The 25,932-nt window shown below is 41.5% G+C and overlaps 1 protein-coding gene across 1 annotated transcript in view; it reads right to left on the reverse strand.

The window, feature by feature from the left end:
- The window catches only part of FBN2 (fibrillin 2), a 1,178,594-nt gene that overhangs the window by 220,543 nt on the left and 932,119 nt on the right, over nucleotides 1-25,932 (reverse strand). The window contains exons 24-25 of the mRNA XM_069625622.1: nucleotides 2,390-2,617; nucleotides 1,945-2,070 (exon numbers count right to left, since the gene is read on the reverse strand). Of these exons, the coding sequence (XP_069481723.1) occupies nucleotides 1,945-2,070; nucleotides 2,390-2,617 (354 nt within the window). The remainder of the gene's footprint in view (nucleotides 1-1,944; nucleotides 2,071-2,389; nucleotides 2,618-25,932) is intronic.

The following is a 25,932-nucleotide window of genomic DNA, read 5'->3' on the forward strand; positions in this document are numbered from 1 at the left end:
GAGGTGACAGCTAGAATGCTCATTCAAGTTTTTAGAAGGACTCCTCATTGTTCCGCACTTCCTCCTCGTCTCTGTACCCGTCAAGGAGATATTCATTAAGTGATCCCTACTCTTCCCCTTTTCAGTACCTACCAAGGAGATCTTCCTTAAGTCATCCCTACTCTTCCTTGTCGCAGTAACTGTAGGCTATTCAGTCGCACATATATACAAGGACGTGTGTGGTATGGAAGTGAGGTAAGATACGGTAGGCCTCATGGACTGAGGGGGAAGTGGGTGGAGGGTGAGGGGTGTTGTACTGCATTCTCCCGAGATGTCGTCCCTGATCCCCAGAGGGGGAGTCTCTGCATGAGATCCTCCTGGTGAGTACCACCCCAAGGAGGACTATCGGTAGCGGCCTCAACCCCCTGGCCATTCAACAAGGGCCTCCCCGTTGGGGAGAAGTTACGGCATCCAAGGATTCGTCACAATTGGGCCCAGCACAAATCCCAAATGTATGCTTTCAATACATATAGCCAGGACTCCAGATATGATTTTGAAGTGAGAGTACTGTATCCCTTCTAGTTTGAAGTTGGGAATACAATTATCTTTTGGAGTAAAAATATAATTACCATTCCTAATAGGGTTATTTTTTGGGGTGAATAAATATATATGTTTTAATCCAAACATCTGTGTACCTAGTATTTCATTCAAATTAGAAGAAAGGAATTCTTCAGATCAGGTGGTAATAGTATTAGATCGCTTTCCTGAAGCACTGCGCTGCTGGTACCACTGATCTGAACATATGCATAGAACAGTGTGGATAGTAGCAGAGGGCAGGCTCCTATTTGTCCACTATTTCAATTCATTTGCAGGGAGTATTCCAGCTTTACTGTTAAGGAGTACATGTGACTGTATGTATGCTGTAGGACTGCCTATAGATATATCTCACTAGGCGCAATGACATGCTTAGGGCACATACACTTTTGCCTCCCTTTAATAAAAAGGCTATGGGCAAAGAGCGCATATCCAAAGTTCGTAGATGATCAAAGAGCCAAGAGGTATCTAAAACACAGGATACGTGTAGTTGTAGAATTGCCCAGCCTGTGCTCTGGAACCTCACCCCTATTGGCTCTCAGGAGCCGCATGTTTCCCCTCACCCTGCAGAAGATTAGGTTGAGGTCTATTGATTTGAATCGAACAGGAGACTGGTGTGAGGGGAGAAACCATGCAAGACTGGGTGAATTTTTAAAGGTTCAACCTAATTGTTTCTGGATTTAAAACCTTGTCAAAAAGAAAATTAGATGTTTTGAAGCTGGCAAACCACACCGTCTGAGCGGAAAACAAATGTTGATCAATCTTGGAGAAATCGCTCAACTCTAAATTACAATTCATCACGAAATATTCTACATATGCACTATGGACTAATTAAATTCAATAATGCACTAATGCTGGATGTTGAACTAATCAAAAAGTGGAGCACGGATTGTTTATGTCATTTTAAATTAAGCTTCTTTGAAACAATTTTGAGTATTTTTCAGTAGTGAAAGTACAGGGACTTTACCGTAGACAGGTTTTCACTCAGAAACATGCTGAGAACAAGGTCACATAAAATAAGTACTTTACTGCAGAGCTCATATTACATTCTTTTGGGAGACATTATTCTGCCCATTAGTAACATTTAGAGCACCGCCCATTTCCACACGAAGCCAGTATTGCATAGTTATATTGCGATAATAAAAATAACTATAAACAACCGTCCGTAATAGGAGCATAGTTTAGCTACTGTGCAGACTTTACATCTCTAAAGACAGACACTGCTTATGATTTTCCAGTAAGAGCTGTAGATTTCCACTTAAAGGTATGAGGCAGCCTGGTGAGCTGTATTGGTGTGTTCATCATACATGTTAGCTGATAATACACAACTCAATTCATAAGTGTAATCTACACATGCTGCACCCACTTTACCTGTACAGTTCCTTTCTTCCATATCCAAAGCAAAGCCGCTGTTGCACCTGCACTTGAAGCTTCCGATTGTATTCCTGCATTTTCCATGTGTGCAGATACCAGGGAAGACTTTGCATTCATTAATGTCTGGAGAAGAAATAAAAACAAAACACAGCCCATAAAAATCCACTCACCACAATATATATGATGAATGTAACCAGCTAATGTAACCAACCGCTTTCTTATACAACAAAGAAGGCTCAGTGTAGCAATCAGAAAGGAGCTCATGACCACAGAACAGTGGCAATGTCTTCCCTGCAAAATGGCCGACCTCTGTGATGGCGCCACACACAGGCAATCAAGTTATGTGGGTCAATTTTTGTAGAATCTAACCTTACAGTACTTTCACAAGTTAAAAAACACATTCTTTTTTGGGTACACACTGATGATATTGCTCCAAGGTTACCTTTATAGAATGGCCTTCCAGTTAGAATATCACCCCTGTTGGAAAAGCCAGGTCCACGGGGGCACAGAATTTCATATTCCTTGTCGCCAGGTTTGGGGCATTCCTCACAATCCAAGCCCCAGGCAGCACCGACAGCACAGCAGCAGGCATCCATGCGGAATCTGCCAGGCACAGCATGCACGCACTCATCTTCATCCCATTTGTAGTAGCATTGCTCCATGCGGACATCTGGAAAAACATGCCCAGAACGTTAAAGTGTAGCCTTTCAATTTACTCTGTGCGCTGATAAAATTCCCCATTCTGTGTGTTAAACTTCTCAGCCTGTAAGTTTGTGAAATCTAAGGCAGGGGCATTCTAACACACGTTTTTAAGAAGTTGCAGTTTGTGAGCGTCAGTATTGCTGGGTTGAGTAATTGGAAGGTTTCACAACTTCACCAGTCATTCTACCAACTCAGTGTTTTAAAAAAACCTTTATTGAATGAATGAGCTACACTATCATCCTTTTATACATGCTTGATGTTTAACAAAGACTGGGCCTTAACAGAAAAAAGCAAAGGTGTAGAGCTACTCCAAAAGCTTCAGGGGGAGCATTTCCATTTAGAAGCAATGTTATATGTAGTTGCCAAAATTCTTGGCCTGTCAGGCAGCGTAATGGAGGCCACACATGATGATCATTAAGACAATTTCTGTTTAGAAGAGGAGCAAAACACGGCAGAGAAAGGATAAATAATTGCTAAAAAAAATCAAGGTTAAAATATGTGCATGTACAAAAGCCACACAATATACTCAACCACAACTACAGCTGTTGTTGAATGATGCATGCAATTACTCAAAAGCATAACAGGTTTGAAAATGTGCTGAAATCAATGTTTCTCCCTGACTGCGTTACGTCAGACATCGAAGAAGCTCGTTGCACCTCCAAGGCAAAGTGGCTTATTTCAAGAGATTATCTGCTGTAGGGGACACTATGAGAAATAGAGAGTGGTTGAATCTAAAGTGAGAGGCACAGGCATGGAGAATTGCTGCTTCTGGTGTGCTGTGTTTTTTTTATTACCTCAAGAATGTGCACCGGTAAATGCAGCCAATTACCTTCTCACTTCAGAGACAGTACCAGACAAATGACATCAATTTCCCCACACAAATTAAATCAATATTGGAACTGTAAAGGTGAAAATGTAGGAAAGCCAAATTACTTAGTCCTGCTGAGTTTTAACCTCCCAATATAAATGCTGAAAGCCCCTTTTCTAAATAAAGCTTTCTACTTTCCTCTTTCAAATGTTACCTACTGCACTGAAAAAATGTGCTTCACAGAATTTTACAAATAAGAAATATGGAATCGTGAAATGAAGAGCAGTACTTCATATAGAACAATATATAAGTTTACTTCCGTGGGGAGCAGACAATAAACCAGTGCCAGCTCTTACTTTACATGACACACTGTCTGAAAGCTTACTGTATTCACCTATAATTTCTATAACTAAAATGCCATGTGTTTCTTTTTCCAACAATAGTCAAAGCTGAGTGGACTATCCATTAAAAAATATATGTCTGAAAAATATTGTGACACACTTATAAATGCAAGTTGAAGTCTGTTGTAAATGCATTAAGTGTTATAGTTAAATTTGAGACTTTAAAATAGGAAATACATCACTTTTCATTTCTGCATGGCCAGTTTGGTGTTCTAATGTGATTTTGCCAATGCTAGTTTTGCTAATTCTTCAGGGAAAGTGACAACAAGCTAATTTCTATTTACCCCTGAATACATTGTTGACGGGGGAGGGTTAACACCCCAGGTGATTAGCTTGGCCATTTCGAGAAACATACCTATTTACCTTGCTTAAAGAAACACATTTCATTCCCTATAACAAAGACCCATCTATTATGGGCCTCTGAGTAATGGGATGCCCCCACATACATGGGCTCATCTCACGAGATATACTTTTAGAGATACATTGGAATACATTCCAACTAGGCCCCAAACATGATACTCTGGACTTATACAAATCTGCACTGATCACATGATGACCAACCCTGAAATCTAACCTGAGTACTTCAAAGAAGGATTACTGCTTTTAAAATACCAAACTCTGAAGTCCTCCTCTAGAATTCACCCTCTGGAGTTCATAAAAGACTTGTAAAAAATAAAGACCTGCAGCTACACATATCAATCATTGATTGACGGCTTCACCAAGGGGTTTCTGAGAGCCACTCACATGGTTTATTGTGCTGACACAAACATAAATAAAGTCAACCATTTATGTCAGCATATTGGTGCATGCAAAACTATATTGGTGATACAATCACAACCATGTGGTTCAGAATCAAATGAAAAGGTGTTTTGAGACTATGAGAGTCTACTCTACGAATGATATCTGTAGATTGATTAGTAATCAATACATTCTTAACTACATTCTTCAGCGCTCTGGGGTCTGCAGGTGAGTTAGCGCTTTACAAGAACCAAATAGAATATAATAGAATTATTAATAACTATGTCAAAAATAATCACACACGTTGCAACATGTCCTTAAATTAAGTAGGGTAATGCCAGTCTAAAAATCCATATTTCATGGATGTATCATGTTGATAATGTGAGATATGGATAAAGTATGATCATGAGTCGAAGATTGCAAAGAGCACATCCCCGTTATACGCAGAATTATTGTGATCTATTAAAAGAAGGGCTGTATTCTGTAAGAGTGTCATCCTGTTAAGTAAACCAATAGAAAACGAATCAAAAAGTGCTTTTTTGGATGACACACTGTGGGGATATCAGACATTATATGAACTGAAACACACAAGAAGTGTGGGAGAAGAGAGAGCTCTAGGATTGCAGAATAAGGGAACCACTGCCCCACATGGATGAGTACTGAGCTTGGATACTATCTGGAGATGATTGGGACTTTTCCATGTGGAAACCTGAATCAGATTATACCTGAGGCAGACCCCAGATGTCCCAGAGGCAGGAGAAAGAGACCTGAAGAGGTGTAGCTGACTGGGGGATTATTTGAAAATCCTGAGGATCAATGCTAGCTCTGTGATTTAAAATAATTATCCAAAAGTGAATATGAAAATGTCCCCAATTTTATTAGATATAGGCCCTCTAGAACCATTTCTCTGCTAAGTGACAGGAGTGAGTGGACTTGGGAGAATGTCACAAATACGATGCTTTTACAGTTGAGTATGAACAGCAACATTGCTTTCTCACTATCTTTGAAGTCAAGTGATTCTGATGTATTGTAGAACACATTGTATTTTCCAGGGCACAGCATACAGTGTCTGATAAATGATCAACAACAGAATAGGAATAGGATGTTGTAGCTTGTTAGTGTGAAATGTATTCTGCTTTCACTGTACTCAAGGCTGAGTCAGATTACATTAAAATAAGACCAAATAACATTGTTATGCCTTGTTCTGTGTTACGTGCACAGGGTACATCAGATAGTAGTTCCCAAGAATGGAAGTGCAGCTTTTTTTGTTGTTGTAAATGATAGCTAAGTTACTGAATCCAGTGGTTTTCACAGGTGTAGTCTGACATGCCGGATTTATGAAAGTGGGTACAACTTCCACATTTGAATAAGTGATTGATAATTTGCGACCTGTGAAAGCCAGGCATATTTAAAAACAGATATTAGGATGAAAGGGAGCTTACTTGAACCATTTTCATTCCATAGAAAAGATTCAATTTCAGATGCCAAGCAAAATTTAATCAATGACATTATGTTGAAGTGAGAGGGCCCTGAATATGAAACACCCAAACCATCTAAGAGATATGAGAGGATGGTTTTTGTCCTTTCAGAAAAAGATTATCTTGGGTGAAGCATAGTAAAGACATTTCAATATTCTGAGCGTTCTAAATTGATAACATAGCTTCTCTAAACACACTTGTAGATTGTAGCACCACTCATGTTGGCTTGTATTTCCCTTATATACATAGGATATGAACCTGCATCACCAAATATACCTGGAGAGGGGAGGAATTCATTGCTACCTCATAATGGTAATGTTTTTGCAACTTTTAATTGTTATTGATATTTGACAAAATCAAATATGTTTTGTAATGTGCAAATTTAAAAAGAAAGTCTGCTTTATGTGTATGTTGTGTAACATATTTAAACACAATGGACAATAAGCAGTTATCTAAGAATTGAATCAGATTGTGTTGTTTAAAAATAAAATTGTTCTATTATAATAAGATATTCAGAAATATAATATAATTTACTGTATGTGGGCACTGGATCTTAATAAGATTTTCACAGGCAGGCCAATTCTTATTTCTCTAAACCAGCTACTAATGTACATATACTTTACTGTCGTGTCTTCCCTCGTATAAAGCTTGGGTGCCACATTTGTTTTAAGAAAATCTAAATAAATTAGGCTTTCAACTCCAAATACAACCTGTTCCTTGTCCCAGAATTGCGTTGGTGGGATTGTATACCAGGGAGTGGTAAATCAGTGGTTGCACCTTAGTAATATCTATAGATTGAGGATGTTGTTGGATAAAATTAGAACTTTTGCTTCCACATTTGCTAAATCCTCAGCCACGGTGGAATACTCCCCATAACTGGAAGATTTCAGCTTTAACCCAACATCTAGAGGGTTTGCCATAATGTCTGGTGCACACGCGTTTGACCCTGTCTTGGTGTCTAAAAGAAGATTGGTTCAAAAACTGTTGCGTATCGCCGAGAGAACAAACTCATCAAAGGCCCTTAAAGACACAAGGTCGGCACAGTTCAACTATAAAAACTGCCTTTGTTCAAGTAAACAGCTAAGATACCAGAACAATGCTGAGGTTATGCTGAGAACCTTGGCGGGAAGAGATCCCTTTGCTTTCAGATCACTCATCAAACCGGACGAAACTTCCTTAAGGGCGGACCAGTCAAATCCTATAGATGAGAAAACATGGAAAGGCCATTATGTAAGGCTCTATACCCCGACTATGGCGAAAGGGGATGTGGTGTCGCCTTTTAAGTCTCTGGTCCAATGCGTTACTAACACCAACACCAACAAAATCATTGAGCGCATGAAGAAATTAAAAATCTCACGTGCACCAGGCCCCGATGGCCTAACAAATGTTATGCTCTGGGAACAGCCAGAAGAATGGGCCACCTTTATAGTGTCCCTATTTGGTCAGGTCGCCAGTAGTCATCAAGTACCTAGTTCATGGAGGAGGGCGATATTGGTTCCGATCCACAAAAAAGGGGATCAAAAGGACCCAAAAAACTATCGCCCTATCGCTCTCCTCAACGTTATAGGTAAACTCTTCGGCGTAATCCTCTAAGACCATTTCCACAACTGGTGTAGGTCCACTTATAACTACAACCAATTCCAATGTGGATTTGTTAAAGGCCTGGGTACGGCAGTCAACATCTTTCTGCTGCAGCTACTGAAAGAAAATTACCGGCGATGAAAAACAAAAACCTACATGGTATTTGAGGACCTCGTCCAGGCATTTGACCGAGGGCTGCTCTGGTCTAAAATGAAGAAAAAGAACTGTTCGGTTGCCATTTTAGAACCTATTAAGGCTATACACTCTGATATCACCTTGATAGTTAGACTAAATCGAGCAGGGCTCCTGTCTAAAGAAATCAACCCTAAGAGGGGTGAAACAGGGGTGCCCGACGGCACTGGCTTTTTTTCCACTTTTTTCTGGAGGGTATGCCTGACGCCTTCGAAACCATAAGATTGTTCCGACCGAAGGTGGGTGGTGCCTACCTTTCGCGCTTGCTGTATGCCGATGACGTAGTGCTCATCGACCAGACTCCGGTGGGCCTACAGAGGCAACTCGATGCCCTCTATAACTACATCTCTTGAAATGGGCTTGAGATTAACAAAGGCAAGACCAAAACTATGAGTTTTAGGATATCTATTAAAGCCAAAAATCGGTTTGCTTGGAAGGTGGCGAGAAAATTGAACATGTGGATTCTTTTAAATATCTGGGAGTTTGGCTAAGCGATTTAAAATCGGAAGTGCTGATGTTATCCCACCTGGTTGGAAAAATGAAAGCACTAACCTGCCAGGCATGCGCATTAAATAGGAAATGTGGGCGTTTTTCCATCATTCCTGTTATCCGATTTTATAAAGAAAAAGTTATTCCCAAGGTAATTTACGGTGCTGACGCTATGCTGTCTATCTCTGACCCTTTCTGGTCCCTCTTGAAGGGGATCTTTTGGAAGCAAGTTCCCGGTGTTCCAAAATCTACCCCAATTGTGGTTCTTCGTTGAGAACTGGGCCTGTCCTCCTTGAGATGTTCAGTCACTTGGAACAGACGGGACTTGTTTGCCAAGTGTTTTGCAATCTCAAGGCCTCCAATCTTGGACCAATCCAACACAATAACCCATTTTTACAGGACTGGTTTCAAGATATGACCAGCTGTCTGCAAGATATAGGTAGCCGATTTGACCAACTTCTGTCAAACCTGAAGTGGGTGAAAGCAAAATTGAAGATTTTTAACTGGATTCAAACATTGTAAGTGGCATCTAGGTCTAAATTGATGACACACCTCCCCTTAGAAGGTTGGAAACTGGATTGTCCCTATTTGAAGCAGTTTCCAGACAAAAGAATACGGGACAAATTTCTTCGAGCTCGGCTGAATTTATATCCTACAAAGGGTATCCAAGCTACACGAGGTCTGTTGGAAGACAACCACTGTCGGTTCTTTAGAATCCTTGATGATCCTGAAACATTGATCCATATTGTCACAGGTTGTCTTGGGTTGAGAGATCTATTTCAGACACTTGTTCTCTGATTTTAGAGAATCTGACCCTGCAGTTTGGTGGACTTTGTAGATAAATGGATCAAAACATAAGTATATTATTGCTCTCATTCAATTCCTTGAGAGAATATCCTTCAAAACGGGCTCAGTGAAGTAGATTCGATTTATTTATTTTATTGTTTTTATGTATTCCTTTCCTTTTACGTTTTTATTCTGTTAACAGAGATGTTTGCTACAAATTGTTTAACAATTTAAATGCAATAAATACATATATATATATACATAAAAATATCTATATTGAAATCCACAAATGATGTTACACTGATCAACCCCACCAAGGGTCAACAGTGATGCACTCTGCACCTACACTATCCTACAAGACAAGCTGGAACCTGAGGCAGTTCTGACACTGCAGTTGCTAAACACCAGTTCAGTCTACAGACATCCCTAACATGGGTCACACATTCTCAGGGGCATACATTTTAACACATGCTCCTAATGAAGAGTGAAATGGCAAAACCTTGAAAGTGCATGTGGTTGTAATAGTTATATGGAACTGAATCCATTGAACAGTAAATAATTTTGTAACCATGTACAATTATCAACAAGGATTGGCATGCTATGGGTGTTATGAAATCATTTATGCTCTTCCATAATAGAATATACAATTCTCAACCTGCATTATGGTTTAAAATAGAAAAACAGTATTGAAATTTACTCCTGGTGAAAAACAGCAAGGGCATTTGTACTTAATGCAGAAAGTCATTGTATGGTACAGTATTTAGAGACTTTTTCAGAGGTGTTAATGCCACATGAGAACATTTGTTCAAATGTGATCATGCCAGAACAGAAACCCATCACAAGTATACTGTTCTCTTTTGGCAGCTTGTGCAAAATAGAGGTATTGGTCTCAATCCAGGCCCCACGTGGTAAGCATTTGCGAAGCACTGTCAGAAGCAACAGACTTGCCGACCTTATTGTCAAACTCAGAAAAAGGCCAATAACTGAGCAGAGATCTGGGCATGTACTTCCAACGGATGTAAAATATGTGGGCAGTAAGGCTCACAGTAAACATATATTTGGGTGTAGGCTCAGAATTGTTTGGATGGAGATGTCGCCCATAGCACAATGAATGTGACCAAATACATGATGACAAGAGCCGTTTGTAAATTGAACACATGCTGCAGAGATTTGTGTTTAATTTGCAATTGACATGTTCCAATTTCAGCGAGACAATCAAAGGGGTATGTGAGATTGCTGCAAAGATTTCCATGTAACGTTCAGGTTATAGGTGTCAATCCCAGTAAGAAAGTTTGGATGTTAATTCTATTGTCACAGCACTATGTATGTGACCCACGGGTAGCAGGATGCCACTAGAATTCAATCTTGTGACCTGTAGTTTCCACACAGATCTCTGTACCCAGTGTGTTGTAGTATGTGTGTAAATGTAATTATGGGTACACATTATGCACACATCAACTTATGATTCTTGTGTCTCGCTAATTGGCAAACAAACTATGCTCCATTAGAGCACCACACAGCCATCTGTTTCCGAGTCCTTGGGGGAGGACAGGTGATGCAAATAGTCTGTATTAGCTGGAGTGGGTGGGGAAACACTTCAAAGATCTCCACTATTGAAATAAATACATAGAGAACTCTAAATAATGTCTTTTCATTAACAGAATAACCAATGGGGCCCTCTACATTCTTAAAAAAAGCTGCACTTTTTCAACCGCAAGACATAGAGGAGGTGTTACTATGATATTCTCTCACCCTAAGTGTGTGACAGATGTCGTCCCTGATAGTGGCTACCAAAGGTTTGGACTTGACAATGTTTCATTGATCTGATGTATTCAATTTTCTCCACCCCCACCGCCTTTGCAAATATTGGTGGGGTTGTTTGGTTGGGTAGAATATATGGGGCCTCATTCCGAGTAGGGCGCAAAGGGATACTGGGCACCGTTAAGGACATCGGTGCCGGTAATCCCTTTGCGGGTCCCGCTAAGGCCTCCTGGTTTTACCAGGTGGCCTTAGCGGGAGCCGCAAAGGGTCCAGGGAGCAAATTGCGGTACCGTTATTTGCACCTCCCCCATTCCCATTGAGCCCTCTGGGGCCTCAAATGGGAATGGGGAATGGTTTGGTGAATGGGGACTTATCGGTCCCGCCAAGGTCGGACTGGACAACCAAACCGGAGTCGGAACCGGTATTTGAGGTAGTCATGGCGCTAATAGTGCCATGACTACCTCCAAACTCGGAATGAGGGCCATGGTCCCTTTTGCATTTGTAGTGGCATTTTTTAATTAACTTACAAATCCCCCCTTTGCCCAACCTCTCATCTGTGGTTTGGGTCTGTTTTTCTAGGTGTATCACACTGATCTCAAGAATCACATTCTTGCTCCATTACTTGATGGTCCTTAGGCACTCAAAATAGTTTGTTTCTCTGATGTTCTTTCCTGCGTCTATTTCAAGTTTCATTGTTTGACTTCCTGCCCCCATTACATTTTGCTCTCATCTGTCATACCAGTGTTGGCTCCCCATATATCTACCTCACTGGAATCGTATGCATTTGTGAGATAACTGGAATTGGGTTGTGTTATCTATTCTGCTTTCAGAATTCGTTAACAGCCATATCATCAAATTCTGCTGCATCTTCTGCAGATGTCATAATCAGTTTCATGAAACTTGAGAAACCATTTCCTTGTTTTCCAGTAACCACTTTTGTGTGAAGGTTTCTATCCTTGGACACCCGCTCCTGACCTCTTTGTGCCTGTATTTTCTAGAAGAGCGATCTTAATTCTTTCCTTCCCACAGAGATGCTTTTCTGGTAATTGGTGAGCACTGGCACTTCTGTAGGGGTTCCACTCTTTAAGGCATAGGCAGTGCCATTAATGAAGAAGAAGTGTGCCACTCTGAGCAAATGTTCTTGTGCGCTGTGGGATTGTTTATGCATTTTGATATATTCTCAATAGACAAACAACATTGCTGTAAGGTTACTACACAAGCCTTAACAATCTTTTATTTTAGGAACCTGGTGTGGATGGCTAGGGAGTTTGTGACCACATGTTCACACTCTGGAAGCTTTCTAGTCAAGACTTTACCTTAGTTGTCCCTTCGTATCTGTTTAAGGGGTGACAGATCCACCTTGTATGTAAGGGAGACCTGTCCAAGATTTTTTGTAGATTTCCAGATTTCATCGTCAAAGCCTCACTTCCCCATTCTGTTTGTTTTCATTTGTTCTTCTTTTAACGATGATGACGACTGGGTTTAGTCGCATGGGAGTGCCTGAAGTTACTGCATACAATGTTCCACCCCTAGAGGGGTCCGAGCTGCAGTTAAACCTACAGTGAATATTTTACGTGTACATGGACCCCTCTTAGCCTTCTTCCTTCCTCAATAGCTATGGAATCTGTGGCTCACCCCCGTGTTAAACCTAATGCAGGGGTTAAGCAATCACTATACATGTGAGTAAAACAGAGAAGCAAAAACAAAAACAGAGGTAGGGGAATAGTGACTGCACCATAGCCCATGTAGCTCCTCTTACCCCCTCAATCCATTAGATCCCTGCAGAGAGTTGTGTGGCTCTTCATTATTTGACCCTCCACTGCTGTCACTGCTGTGTCAGTAAAAGGAAGTGAGATGCTCTTTACTCCATGCTCTGTCCTATGGTGCTACATTGCTTGCAGGTCTCTTGTGGACATGGTCAAGATGGGAACTTCCAAAATGCTGCCTATTTCCAAATATTGCTATCGAGCCTTTCACTTTGGCAGCCTTTTAGCAACCAGCACTGTTATGTTTAAAATCTAATGCATCCCATTGCACAAAGTGCTTTGTGCATGATTTTTCTATCATCACTATAATATTTTGTTAAATGTAACTGAAGTGTTTGTTGTTTTCTCAGATAAATGTCAGAGGCAAAGGCAGGGACGTCATTTGGGAGTCGCCAGGGGTCACACCTGCAACCCCTGAGGTCTCCCTTGCTTCCACTGTGGTCTCCATTGCTAGCCCTAAAACAAAAATGTTTTTTTATTAATGAAGCTCCTGGGCTGTGAGCAGCGCCCTGTGGCTCTTTGTTTCTGGAGAGGCTGGCTATCTTGTTCAGGCCTCTTAAAAAAACAACAGGGGGTTCCACAAGTCTAACACTTTCAGCACTGACCCCAAATAAGAAATAGGAATAACAAATAATTCGTCTTTCTGGAATTCTATACAACACATTAAAGGTTTATTTCAGGAACACTTCAGGGGGTGAGTCACAGGATTTCGTCTGTTCTTAAACACGCTATATTCATAATATAGACAAAAACTTCCAAAAAGCATTGAGTAGAATAAGCATTCATTTTGGACTATGCATTTTGCTTTTCGCAAGTTACAGTTTTGGCATGTTTTGTTTCTGTGTTTATCTCTGTTACGATCATCACAAGGCATTCCATCTCGGTGTCCTCGGTCACTTGACTAGATCCTTGTGCCTAAAGGCCTGTTTACAGTGTAGAAATGTTTGACCATAGCACATAAAGGGGCTCTTGATTTAATTGTGCCACAATTAATTTGTTGTTGTTATGTGTCTATCTTTCCTATATCCATGGCATGATTGTTTGCATGTATGAAGTAATGATTGCCCACAGTATGCGCTGTCGTGTGAGTGCGCTGCTTTCCCTGCACTACTCTAAATTCTTTAATACACAGTTATGAACCCTCCCAATGGTATGTATGTTTCCAACATCTTAAGCCTGAAGCATAGATCCACGCAGGTTTGACATGTGGCCAACTTTGCACCAGACCTGCAGATGAACTAGCCTGCTGTTAAATTGCAGTTGCCAGTTTAATGGTATCCACTACAGAGAGTAATTTGCTTTCTGACTTTGAGACCATTCAGACATGTAATTGATCATTGACTATAGACGGAAAGGTAACTCAGTAGGTTGAGTGCTCCCTGCTGCGATGTGTGTGTGATCTGCAAGTTGCTGGTTTGAATCCCGGCAAGGCTTACTCAGCCTTTCATCCTTCTGACATTGATACATGTTTACCAACACAGATTGGGTGATATTGTATATATATGTTTGTTCTATATAAAGTGCTTCAGCGTAAGTGCTAAATAACAACACATAATTATCATTTTGCCTTGGACGTCTGCTTGCATTCACAGCAATTTGGTAATATGGGCCTATACACACTGATATTAATGATACATATAGTGACCCATCCCTGTATGAAAGGTATATCACATTACAGTGATATCATAACCATATTTTTCATTGTGTACTTAGGAACAATGCTATGTGATGCCATTTCATGTTTTGTCAAAGAGTGAAAGGTTGTGTTGCATCGCTTCCCGTGATGTCATTTTGGGATGGGGGTCAAATGACACTTAAAATATAGATAAAGGAAAACCATATACATTACTCAGATGCAAGGGACAGAGATATCCATAGATAACTCCCCCAATGTTCTACAAGGGAATGCAAGAGAGGAGCCGGGTGTCAAGAGTGGCACAGGGTACCCAGGTAGGGTGTGGGTGGCTGTGCTGAGGTAAGGTAGCAGATAAGCACACACAGCAGGAAGTTCAACAAGAAAGAAGAGTAGGAAATAGTAGCTGTGAGCCAAAAGGGGCAAAAGATACAAAGGTACAAACAAACTGGATTCCCTCTTGGGGTGTATGCTGAAATGGGAAAGAGTGTTCCACGAACCTTAGGAAACTCCAGCCTTCTGCACAGATTGCTAAAACAGAGGCCCACGCTGTATGCTCATGGCTGGGAACAACAGCAGTGGGTGTCTGTAACACTGAAAACAGGGGCAGAGGTTGCCTGCCGGAAACCAACAGTCAAGCTCTGTACAAAGGGATTACATAAGACACATGAGAAGACAAGAACAGATATATCCAGCGAAAAGGAAGTCAATGAGCAATCTAGCAGAAGGAAATGAAGGTAAGGCAGTTAGACTGAAATAGATAACCTAAGGTGGAGTACAGCGGACTCAAGGAAGAGAACAAGGAGCAGCAGTCAGGAAAACAGAAGGCTGCAAAGTAGGAAGCAGGTCTGCAGTCAAGAGTGGCACTAGGTGCAGGCAAACTGTATTGGACTGTGGAGGACTGTAGTAGGCTGAAAGGCACGGAGTCCAGAAGAACAGGACAGAGAGATTAGTAGTAGGCGACAGACAGAGAGCCCAAAAGAATAGGGCCACTAGGTAGGGAGCCCAGAGGAGCAGGGCTGTAGGCAGCGAAGAGGTGCAGGCTGCAATGTAGGGAGCCCAGGGAACAAGGGCTTGGAGACAGCAGAAGGTTGCAAGCTGCACGGTAGGGAGCCCAGAGGACAAGGGCTGTAGGCAGCCGGAGTGAGGCAGGCTGCAGGGCAGGGAGCTCAGAGGACAAGGACGGTAGGCAGCCGGAGTGAGGCAGGCTGCAGGGCAGGGTGCCCAGAGGACAAGGATTGTAGGCAGCCGGAGTGAGGCAGGCTGCAGAGCAAGGAGCCCAGAGGAGCAGGGCAGCAAGGAGTGAGCCCAGAGGAACAGGGCTGCTGACTGTAGAGGGCTGCAGACGACTGTAATAGGCTGCAAGGCAGGAAGCCCAGAGGACAAGGGCTGTAGGTAGAAGGCAGCGGAGTGTGATCGGCTGCAAGGCAGGAAGCCCGGAAAGGGCACTGGAACAAAACAGGATAAAACAGGAACAGCATACAAAGTAAAGGGTCAAGGCAAACAGGAGCGGAGAGAACTCAAGATGCAAGACACTGTGCTCCTGCAGGCAGCTGCTTATATACAGCCCTGCCCTGTTCTGAGGCAGGCTAATTGACTGCACCTGTAGCAGCACACCTGAAGACAATCTGCCTCCTCCCTCTCTGGTCCTGAGCAGGTGGAAGCAGCACTGGCCGCTAGGGCTTCTGGGGATTGTGGTCCCAATAACGATGAATGAGAATAGCCAGGAATTGAGGACTGCAGCCAGGTGCATTATGGTAAATGTAGTTAATTGAATAAAATAAGAAAGAACCAAAGTTGAGCAAATGGGAATAAAAGACCAAGGCGTGAAAATGAGTTGTTCAAGGAGTATTAGGAGGATAAATGAGTACCAAGTAGTCCATGATGGTTGCCAATGCGTGCACCAACGGCGCGGGCATGACACCGGGGCTGTGGATTTAGTTTGTAACATTTAGAAGCATCAATGCACTCTGCAGTTATAAGGTTGCCTCAGCACTTAGCTCTCAAGTCCCAGCCACCAATATGCAACATGGCGCAATTGTTTCATTTGTATTCCTTCAATGTGACCCTGATGAGCGAGGGTCACAATGAGCCCTCAATCCTGGAGGGGCAATGGCTCTTCCACCCATATAAAACATGTCTTTATAGGCTCCACTGTTTGACCTTCACTCAACACTGCCCTATGACCAACCTTGTTCCACAATGCGCTGCAGCAAAGTATCACGTGCACAGCCCCAACACTACTCTTCTTTTCTTATTTGCAAGTCATAGAAACTTGTTAATTTCAGGTCATGGGATGATTTTCCCCCTCCAAAGGGAAGTGGGATAGGAAATCAGCAAACGTGTTGGATGAACCTGGAATGTATTTTCTGCTAAATTCGTGATATTGTACTCTGGACACTCATTTAGCAATGCGTCCAGACACACCAACTAAACCCTTTGTTTAAAAAATACCTCTTAGTGGTTTGTAGTTGTTGGTGTGGAGATTACATTTTGATCTCCTCAGGAACATCCTAAACTTCTCAGAGACACAATAACAGAGTAACGTTTCCGATTCTGTTGTGGAGTACATGATTGCAGGACCCCTGCAGTGGAAGCAGGTTCAATTGTAACCTCAGAGCCATCATGGATCTGGGAGAGTCCTACTCCCAATTGCCTCTGGGGCTCAGCCATTTCCCCTTTGATAGCTTTATATTCAGTCTCACACCATTCATTCCCAGCAAACACATATTTTCTTTAGGAGCTGCCACATACAGATATTTATGTCTGCACATACACATTTCTAATAAAACACCACAATACTCTGGAAGAAGATATGTTGCGCTTTAGTTTTAGGCATCATAACTGCCTTAGTGGAATTTATTAACTTCACCTTGGGCCAGAGACACAAAGTCCGGGATAATTTATTTGCGGAACTGTGAATTTTCTACTGTGAAACCATACTTCTCAAGTACTGACAACACCCATTCAAGTTCTTCATCATGCCTATTCAAGGTGTCTGCAACAACCATCTTTCAAACACTGTACTTTCTGACACGCACTGAAACGCTTGAGTATATCTTTTTGAAACACGGATGAAGTAGACACAAACCAAATGGCATCCTCTGAAATTGAAAGACACCTCCCAGGATAAGGAAAGCTGTCAATTTTCGAGATTCAGATTGCAGATGCACCTCGTGGTAGAAACAGGCTAAGTCAAGCTTGGTAAAATACAGGCACCAACCCAATGTGTATTTCAATTAATTGGTGTTGAGCAGCAGGTGTCACTCCACCAAAACGATTGTTCACCCACAAGCATTTTTGCCTTTTTAGCTAGGACCAAACGAGATAATCTTTGTGGCACATAGGGTACACAATGTATTTATGAGATAGAGAGAGAGAGTCAGGAAGATAGATAGACAGGGCCTGGCAGTGGTAATGTGAGTTGTAGGAGCATGGAGAGTGTACCAGGTTTTTAGTAATTCATCCATGCATTTTGCATGCCTTGCTATGCAATGCCATGATCCACTGCTACATGTGCATTCAGGTCCGTCTGCATATCAAGGTCTCTGACTATTCGCCGCACTAAGCCTGCTGAAGTGGTACCTTCCTGCCTGCTGCTCTGTTTCCACACTTAGAAAGCCCCGCCCACCTGGTGCCTTCCTTCACCATCACTGTCTTGTGGCCAATGCTGGATTTGACTTTTATGGACTTCATTCATTCACGGTGCGTCACTCTTTCTCAACTCTCATGCTGGACTTCCTTTGCATCTTGTACTCATGGTGGCCTTGAATCATGCTGTTCCCATCTTCATCTTGTTTCCTGGCTTGCAACATTATGTGTTACTACTGACTTCTGCAATTGTATTCGCTCTCCACTCTTGCTTCTCCACTCTTTTTGACTGCTTACTCTCTTTTCTCTCCTCCTTTCCCTTCTCCCTTTTTCTATCTCCTCCCCTTACTTTCTTCTATGCACTTACTCTACCAGAATTGTTCCTGGATCTAATATGATAGCAACCTCGTCTGTTTCCTCCACCCTCCTATTACTGTTTTTTCCTCCCCACCACGCCTCCAGCAGTATCTGAACGGTCATCAGGCCTAGTATGATAGTCGCCTGTTTTGTTTCTCCCCTCCCTTTCTGCACCCCTCTCCCTCACCTTTTGTTTTTCTCCGGCTCTACCAGAAATGTCGTCAGGCCTAGTACGGTAGTCGCCTGTCTGTTTCCATTTCCTTCCCACTCTCCCCCTCCCTTCATTATCTATGTCTCAGCTCTTGCACTATATGAAATGTCGTCAGGCCGAGTACGATAGTTAATTTCACATCCTTACTGTTCATGGCATCTAAGAATGTGGTTGTATTTTCCCTTGTTCCCTCCCTTGCCTTGAAGCGCTTTGAAACACATTGTGTATAGGCGCCATATACATAAACGATCATATCATATCATCATATATTCAAACACAGAAAATACATTCCAAGCACCTCTCACAACAGAACACTGCAACTCTACAATAAAATGTACATAACATATCCCAAGCCAGTCCACTCTTACACCATGGGCAGACCACGCTCCCATTCAGACACAAATGCCTCTATGCTCTTGACATAGATCACCTAGGTACAGACCCCCACGTAGAGCTCAGGGTACATGCGGTCTGCATGCATCAACACAACAGCAAAGCTATTTTGCATATCGCCCTCTCTCCCCACTAAGCTCATCCACTGCCCTCTCTTTGAGATCCGCAAGGGTGTCTGGAGACCATGCAAATGGCAGTGTAGCATTGGATTAATTCCAGCAAACATACATTTGTATTACCATGCTGGATGTTTCTGTGCTTCAGCGCCAAAACCTTTGCTGCCACTATCAGTGGTGGACATCGTATTGGATGAGGCAGTGGCACTAGATGAGATTGTTGAGAAACAAATCAGCACCCAGACCACCCTGCCTACAATCTTGGCTATAGAAAGCAGGGCAGACCATGCAAACTGTGGGACGACAGATGTTTAGGAGCACAATTCCCATGGTACCTTCTTGTTGATTATGCCGGTTAGTGCAGATAGGAATTGCAGCCAAGAACAGCTTTGTGAATTAAAGGTATAGGGCAGTCAGAGCCTCACCTCCGTTGCCCCAGGTACCCGTTCATCCCCCTCAAAACCGCTATCCAGTTAAGAGAAAGGCCACATCCCACCTGTACTGTTTTCAATATTCATTGTTTGGTCCCTGTCATAGAATAAGGATATTGCTTCTCAGAATGAGTACGGCTCATGGGCAAATGGGTGTATGTGCTGCTAAAGTAAACAGGACTAATGTGCGTCCCACACACAAGTAACACAGCATTGCAGTAACACAGCATCGGCTGATGGTGTGTGGTGCACACCATTGTCAGGCATTACAATTCAACAAATAGACAACACAGCATGACATATTTGCAGTACAAAGGGGCAATGTGCTGTAACAAAAAAGTCTTATACCGTAAGGCTGGTACGATGGCCCAAAGAGGCATGCCATTTCCAATGAACTGCATTAAGATATACAATTTCACCTTACTGACCACCTTATTGGGCATCATCATGATTATGATGTTTTAATAGCACATATGCCAGCATGTACCGGATCACAGAAGTGCAGAGGGAATTTTGAATGGCAGAGAGTTGTACTTGAATGATAATTGTGAGCATGAAAAATATTGTGCAATTCCACAGTAATGATATTCAACAAGGTCATTTTATTTAATGTTGACCTGGCTTGCTTGAACTGCAGCACAATAATGACACTGCAAAGTGACCTTAGGCCAGACAAGGAATGTGTGCCCTCAAACGTTGCCATGCAAAAGAAATTAACAGGAAATGTGGAGAACTGTGAAACCATTGCAAGCATAGCACCCTTATATTTTTTTTTAATTTGGACCTGGCCCGACAGTGGGTACGAGCTACACTGTAATTTAGCCTACTTTGTCTAAAATTAACTCTGCAATTATTACAAAAATATGTAAACATCATATTATTAGTTTAACCAGTGGAGCATTACCGTTCCACATATAATAACTCAAAACCAAATTGTACTTCAAACATTCATTACAAGAACAACAGAAAAAGGGGGAATGTGGCAAGTGCAGGGAGTGCAGTACCATGAATTAGTAATGAATGTCTAAGTGATAAAGGCAATGGGAGGAGGGAGATGAATCAAAACATTTAAAAATCAAATGCTAAATAATGTATTGTTGACATGCATGTTTCAACCCCAGAACGCACATTTAAATGTGAGGGTCTTCATCAGGACGCTAATCCCAGAATCATTCAGTCAGTCAGAATTACTTTATTTTGTATATAAATATCCATACAAAGTAAAAACATCACAATGTATACAATACATATTTAAACACACATAGTAATTAGACATAATTTCAAAGCTTAAAAAAGCTTAAAAAAGACAAAATGTGCAAAAATTGCAAAGAGTTTTCCCCAGTCTGATTCTAAAGTAGAAAAACAAAGACAAATGTACAGCAACTACTTTTCTGCGGTGTCCTTGCTATCATTGGATCTAACATGTTTGGGTCAGCTAATTACCCTTCAGTGTAGTCACAATGTTAACCAAATAAAGAAAAAAATACAGAATATCCAAAATAGAATATGGCCCAATACCGACAAAGGCCACACATAAAATAATATCGGCATAAAAAGTTGCCCTATCAGCCAAAATGTACCCAAGATGAAATACATATACATTGTTTGGGCTACAGAAGATAAAGGTTAGAGTATCATCCTGCCGCAGCAAAACCCTGTCCTCCCTAATACATCTCTTCCTTTCATTTCTTTACTCATGTTTTCCAGGCTCTACGTTTGTAGGGGGACAATGCCCAAGGCGTAGTTGGAGATTGCACATTTTATAAAAACAATAATGCCGGACAATACTGGGTACATTTGGTATCTTTACAAGAAGGCACCAATAACCTTTTTCTCAATAATACATATGCAGAACAAAAGAAAAAGAATTGTGCCATATCCTCCATTTCAACTTGGCACAAAGGAAACCTTGGCTTGGTACTCTGTCTAGATCTCTTAGATAGAATTTGACACAAAAGAAGGCAATTAAAACAAGCTCTTGTAAGGGGCCACCTTTGCGGTTTACTATTTGTCCAAACCAAGTACATTTATTGTATATGTGGCTAGAATCATAAATCGCCTATTGGCTTGCAGAGAGGCAGGTGTAAATGTCATTTATAGAGCCCACCCCCTCACCTCTGTCATATTGGAAGAACAGCAAGAGAACACTATATATGACACCTGGTATCATCCCAACACCACATCCAAGGTATGATAGACGTTATGCGCTCTGACAACCATACTGAATGTACCCTCAAACTGACGCGGTAGACATGAGCCTGCAGACACCACTGGATATAGAAGAACTATAAGTAAAGTCTGACAGATGTAAAGTGACGTCATGAAGAAGAGAAGATACGTGGATGCACTAAACATGATGTATGAATATCTAAAGAATGAAGATGTAATTGAAGCAATGAAGTAAACATATTTGTGAATATGAAGAAAACCATATGCACCAAGAAGATAAGTGATAAGAGATGTAATCAATATATATATATGAAAAAAGCAATGTAATTAAGACAATGTAGAATCTTGCTAAAGTAGGAAATAGAAGAGTAAAGCAGATATGTTGAGAAAATGGATGTCAGCATCGTATAAAAGTAAACCAGAGGCTTTGAGAAGGGAAGCCAAGGATGCAGTGCTGAAAGGCACTGAAATACAGATTTGTGCAACAACAAAGGATATTTGGTTGGCTCAGAATCAGTGATGCCACAGCAAGAAGCAACTGCAAGGCTCAAAAGGAGTCAAAGAGGATAAGCCATGTACACAGGACCTATTCCTTGTAGATTAATTAAGGGCGTGAATAGTTGCGAGTGCTAAGTATTGTACAATTAAAGATGCAGAAAGCATATGCAGGATGGAGAAACCGACTCTCCAGAGGCCAAGGAGAGTAATAGCACCCAATATAATTGAATCAAATAGCACGAAATAGAAGGACATAATGGACAAAATCATGGTCTTCTCACACGTGGTATAAGACCAGAAGACAAAGCCTATTCACAAAGCTCCATACAAAGATAGCAATGTACCTTCACTTCCTTTAAATTTCTGAGGAAGAGAACAGTCAGCAAGGTCAACTACAAAGAAGAAGTCTTGGCTTATGGCCTAACTGATGACAGATGGTAGGCTAATTAGCTAAGAAAGGCAGTTGTCTGATGTTGTCCCCTTGCACCTGTGTTGCATTGTTTACGTGCTGGTAATGAGCTGAATATCCAAGGTTGGTAAGAGAGTGCCATCCAATCATGAGTGTCTATGTAATGTGGACCATACATTGTTGCACGGGTATATCTGCTGCTGTTATTACGTTATTATCTGTATTTTACATAGTTAGAGGTAATTCAAAGCATGCATTTCAGATAAGGGGCATCCAATGATGATACAAACATTCATATAATCGATATGTATGCATTTCCCTTAACCAATCCCTCCACCCAGTAGCGTTTTACTGTTAGCCACCTAAAATGACGTTATAACTGACGTTTGTTGAGATATAAAACCCTTTGTGTAACTGAAGTGCGTTGATAGTGTGTGAGCTACAATCTGTTTGTTCGCCAGGTTTCCCTACTTCATTGAACCAAGAATAAAGTAGTATTTGGCCATATAGTTCTTGAGCCTGTCCGGTTATTTAGGCTTGATATAATTTACTGTGGTAATCCCATTCAGCACCCAATATTTCAGCCTCTTTTCGAGGTCACAACTCATCAATTTAGTGAGCAGAATAGGAGTGTTAAAATGATTAATAGCATTAATACTTCCCAGCATGTATTTGATGTGGGAAACGCATTTGATGTTCTCAACCCACTTTTAGTTAATAAGGTTTGTAAAATATGATTTAATAGTGAGGCATTTGAGCTCGACCACACCCTAATCCACCGTAAAATAGGTTCCAAATCGAGCTCATCTTGGATAAAATCCAAACCTATCTCGTTATGAGTTGCGTAATTCGAGCAGAACTTGGGAGAGCCTCACATTTCTTCACAAATGAGTTTTCTTCTCTCTGGATAGCAGTATGTTCCGAAATACCCCCACACTGCTGCCACATATTTTACTTTAGATCAACATAAATAGATTTTATGATATTAGGCAGTTGCTGCTTATGTTGCTTACTGAAATGGAAGATACCCCCTACGGATTGCCCCACTAAAGACAGCTGTTTAACGGAATGTGCATTTGCTGTCAGGTGGACTGTTATAGAGTTTGCAAAAATGCACCACCCAACTACTATCTGGGATCATGGTTTATATCCCAGACAGTTGCTTTTTATATACTGCAGCCTTGCTTACAGCCTCCCAAAATTTCTAGGAGTGTTTTCCCTGCTTGCTGATTCTAATTCATCCCACACAATTCTGTCCAGATCTATTTTCCATTTTTGCAGATGTAATCTCGCCTTTCGATGTATCCTCTTTTTCAGTAGGGTCATCAGCACCCTTTTAGAAATTTTACCCTGGTTATCAAACTAGCCATTTTTCTTTTTCCTTTTAGCATTATTTACACTCTTGTACATAAATGCCTCGTGGAGATCAGATGTTAATTTCACATAAGTTGATGCAATGTCCACAGGGTTCTCCTCTTTATTTAGCAAGATCTGAAAGTAGAGAACATTAGATGTAAGTATCTCTTCTTGTATTGATTTTTTATATGCCATTTCCCAGCTTAACCATTTGGTTAATTGATCCCTCAAAGTGACCTCTGACAGGTGTTTAATGGTGTTTTCTTTTAGACGACCACCACCCCATTGGATAGTCAAGACTCGGGCATAATGGTCAGTAAAGATCTCTCTATGGATTCAAAATGGCTCAATCTACGCCCAGAGGTTAACTGTTACCAAAAAGTAATCAATTGTAGATGTACCTCTTCTACTCCTAAAAACGAATGCTCGTGGAATGTCACCTATCATTATGCCCTTTATTGATCTCATGCCCATTTTCATAAGCCAATGGTAGAATTTTAATCCCTCTGCACGGTTTCTAGAGTTATGCATTTGGGGTGCCAGGACTCCGAACACAATATCTTCCTCACCTATCACCATTAGATCTTTGCCAGATGAGCAATTAAAGAGTTCTTCAATTTCACACTCAATTAGTGTGATTGAGTTCTTAGTATTGACAGAGGTGTGCCTGTTGTATATATTAAGAATGTACACAGCTTATCAGCTTTAGGCAACAACTCAAAAGGTTGCATTGAGAAATCTGGGTGTCTCCCCATTTCAGTTATCTTGCAGTCAAGCAAACCCTTAAAGAGGGTCGCTAGACTACCATAGGATCTCCCTTCCTTTCCTTTATTGGCCTTGATTTGATAGACCGAGAACCCATTGAAAGTTAAATCTCCCTTCCCATGTTTCCTGTAGTAAGATAATGGCATAGCTGGAAAGAAGAGACTTAACAGCTAAGTATGGCACCGTGCCTTTGGTGCCTGCTATATTCCAAGAGATGATTGATTACTTTGTTAGATCTACATATGCGTTGGGACCATCACTCGTGACTGTGTTATTACAAGTGCTTATTGGCCTTGCTTCCAAGGCTGTAATTGCTTCTACAATGTCTGAGCCCTGAACACTCAAGTCCATAATATCCTCAGATAGTCCATCAATCTCTTCCAGTGTGGTTAGAGGTTCAAACCTATTTCCCAAAACGAAATTGCCCACACCCGTAAATTCCCTTAACTTGCTTTAGTCATTTTTGTCATTGCACCCCTCCTCCTTTGATGGAACCCATCATCTCCTCCTGGATGTTTGAGAACAGCAACTGGTCCACGTGCCCAGAGTCTGTCTGACGGCGGAGGGTCTAGGACACTATTTTGACATCTAATAGTACGTTTCAGTCCACAGTCGGAAAGAGGTTCGGAAGCACATTATACATTCTGATGGTCTATCCTTGGATAAAAGAAGGAATGTTCTTAATTCTAATCCCACAATTTCAATTGATGACATTCAGCAGTTAAGTAATGCACCTGTGTGAAACACTGTTTTTTCAATGGATTGATTTTCCCTCAAGCTTGAGTGTGCATTAGCTATACATATCCTGCACGCTATAGCTAGACCATACATTTCTAGGACCATCAATATAACATGTTCAGCTACACTCTACATGAATCCATATAACTGATGCATGTAATTGTCAAACGTGGCATATATCATGTTTCTTTTTCATTTAAAGCATCTTGGGGAGCAGGCATGAATATGCACCTACAGCCTCACGGGATAATGTTGTGGTTCTTCTATACATTTCTTTGTTTGTTCTTGAAAGAGGCCGGTAGTCTAGACTGTTCTTTGGGCCACCTTGGCATTGTTTACAGTATTGAAAAAGCAGCCATTAGCAGGGTGCCATAATCATCAGGCTTAACTGGCCTTGAATACTATGTAGACAAAAATCTCCCATTGATTTGGTCCAAATCCCCACATGTCAAAAGGACAGGTGGCACCACACCACAAGTAGCGAATGCTTTGCAGAAAGCCAACACATGACACCATGTCATGTGTTGGTGGTCTTGGGACTGGCCTTGGCCCAGTTTCTGTGGTAAATGCATTATGGGACAGATAGGACTAGCTATTCAAATGAAAGGAGTGTAAA

The sequence above is a fragment of the Ambystoma mexicanum genome, chromosome 6p, assembly GCF_040938575.1.
Source record: "Ambystoma mexicanum isolate Mex_15411 chromosome 6p, UKY_AmexF1_1, whole genome shotgun sequence".
In the NCBI taxonomy this organism is placed as follows: domain Eukaryota; kingdom Metazoa; phylum Chordata; class Amphibia; order Caudata; family Ambystomatidae; genus Ambystoma; species Ambystoma mexicanum.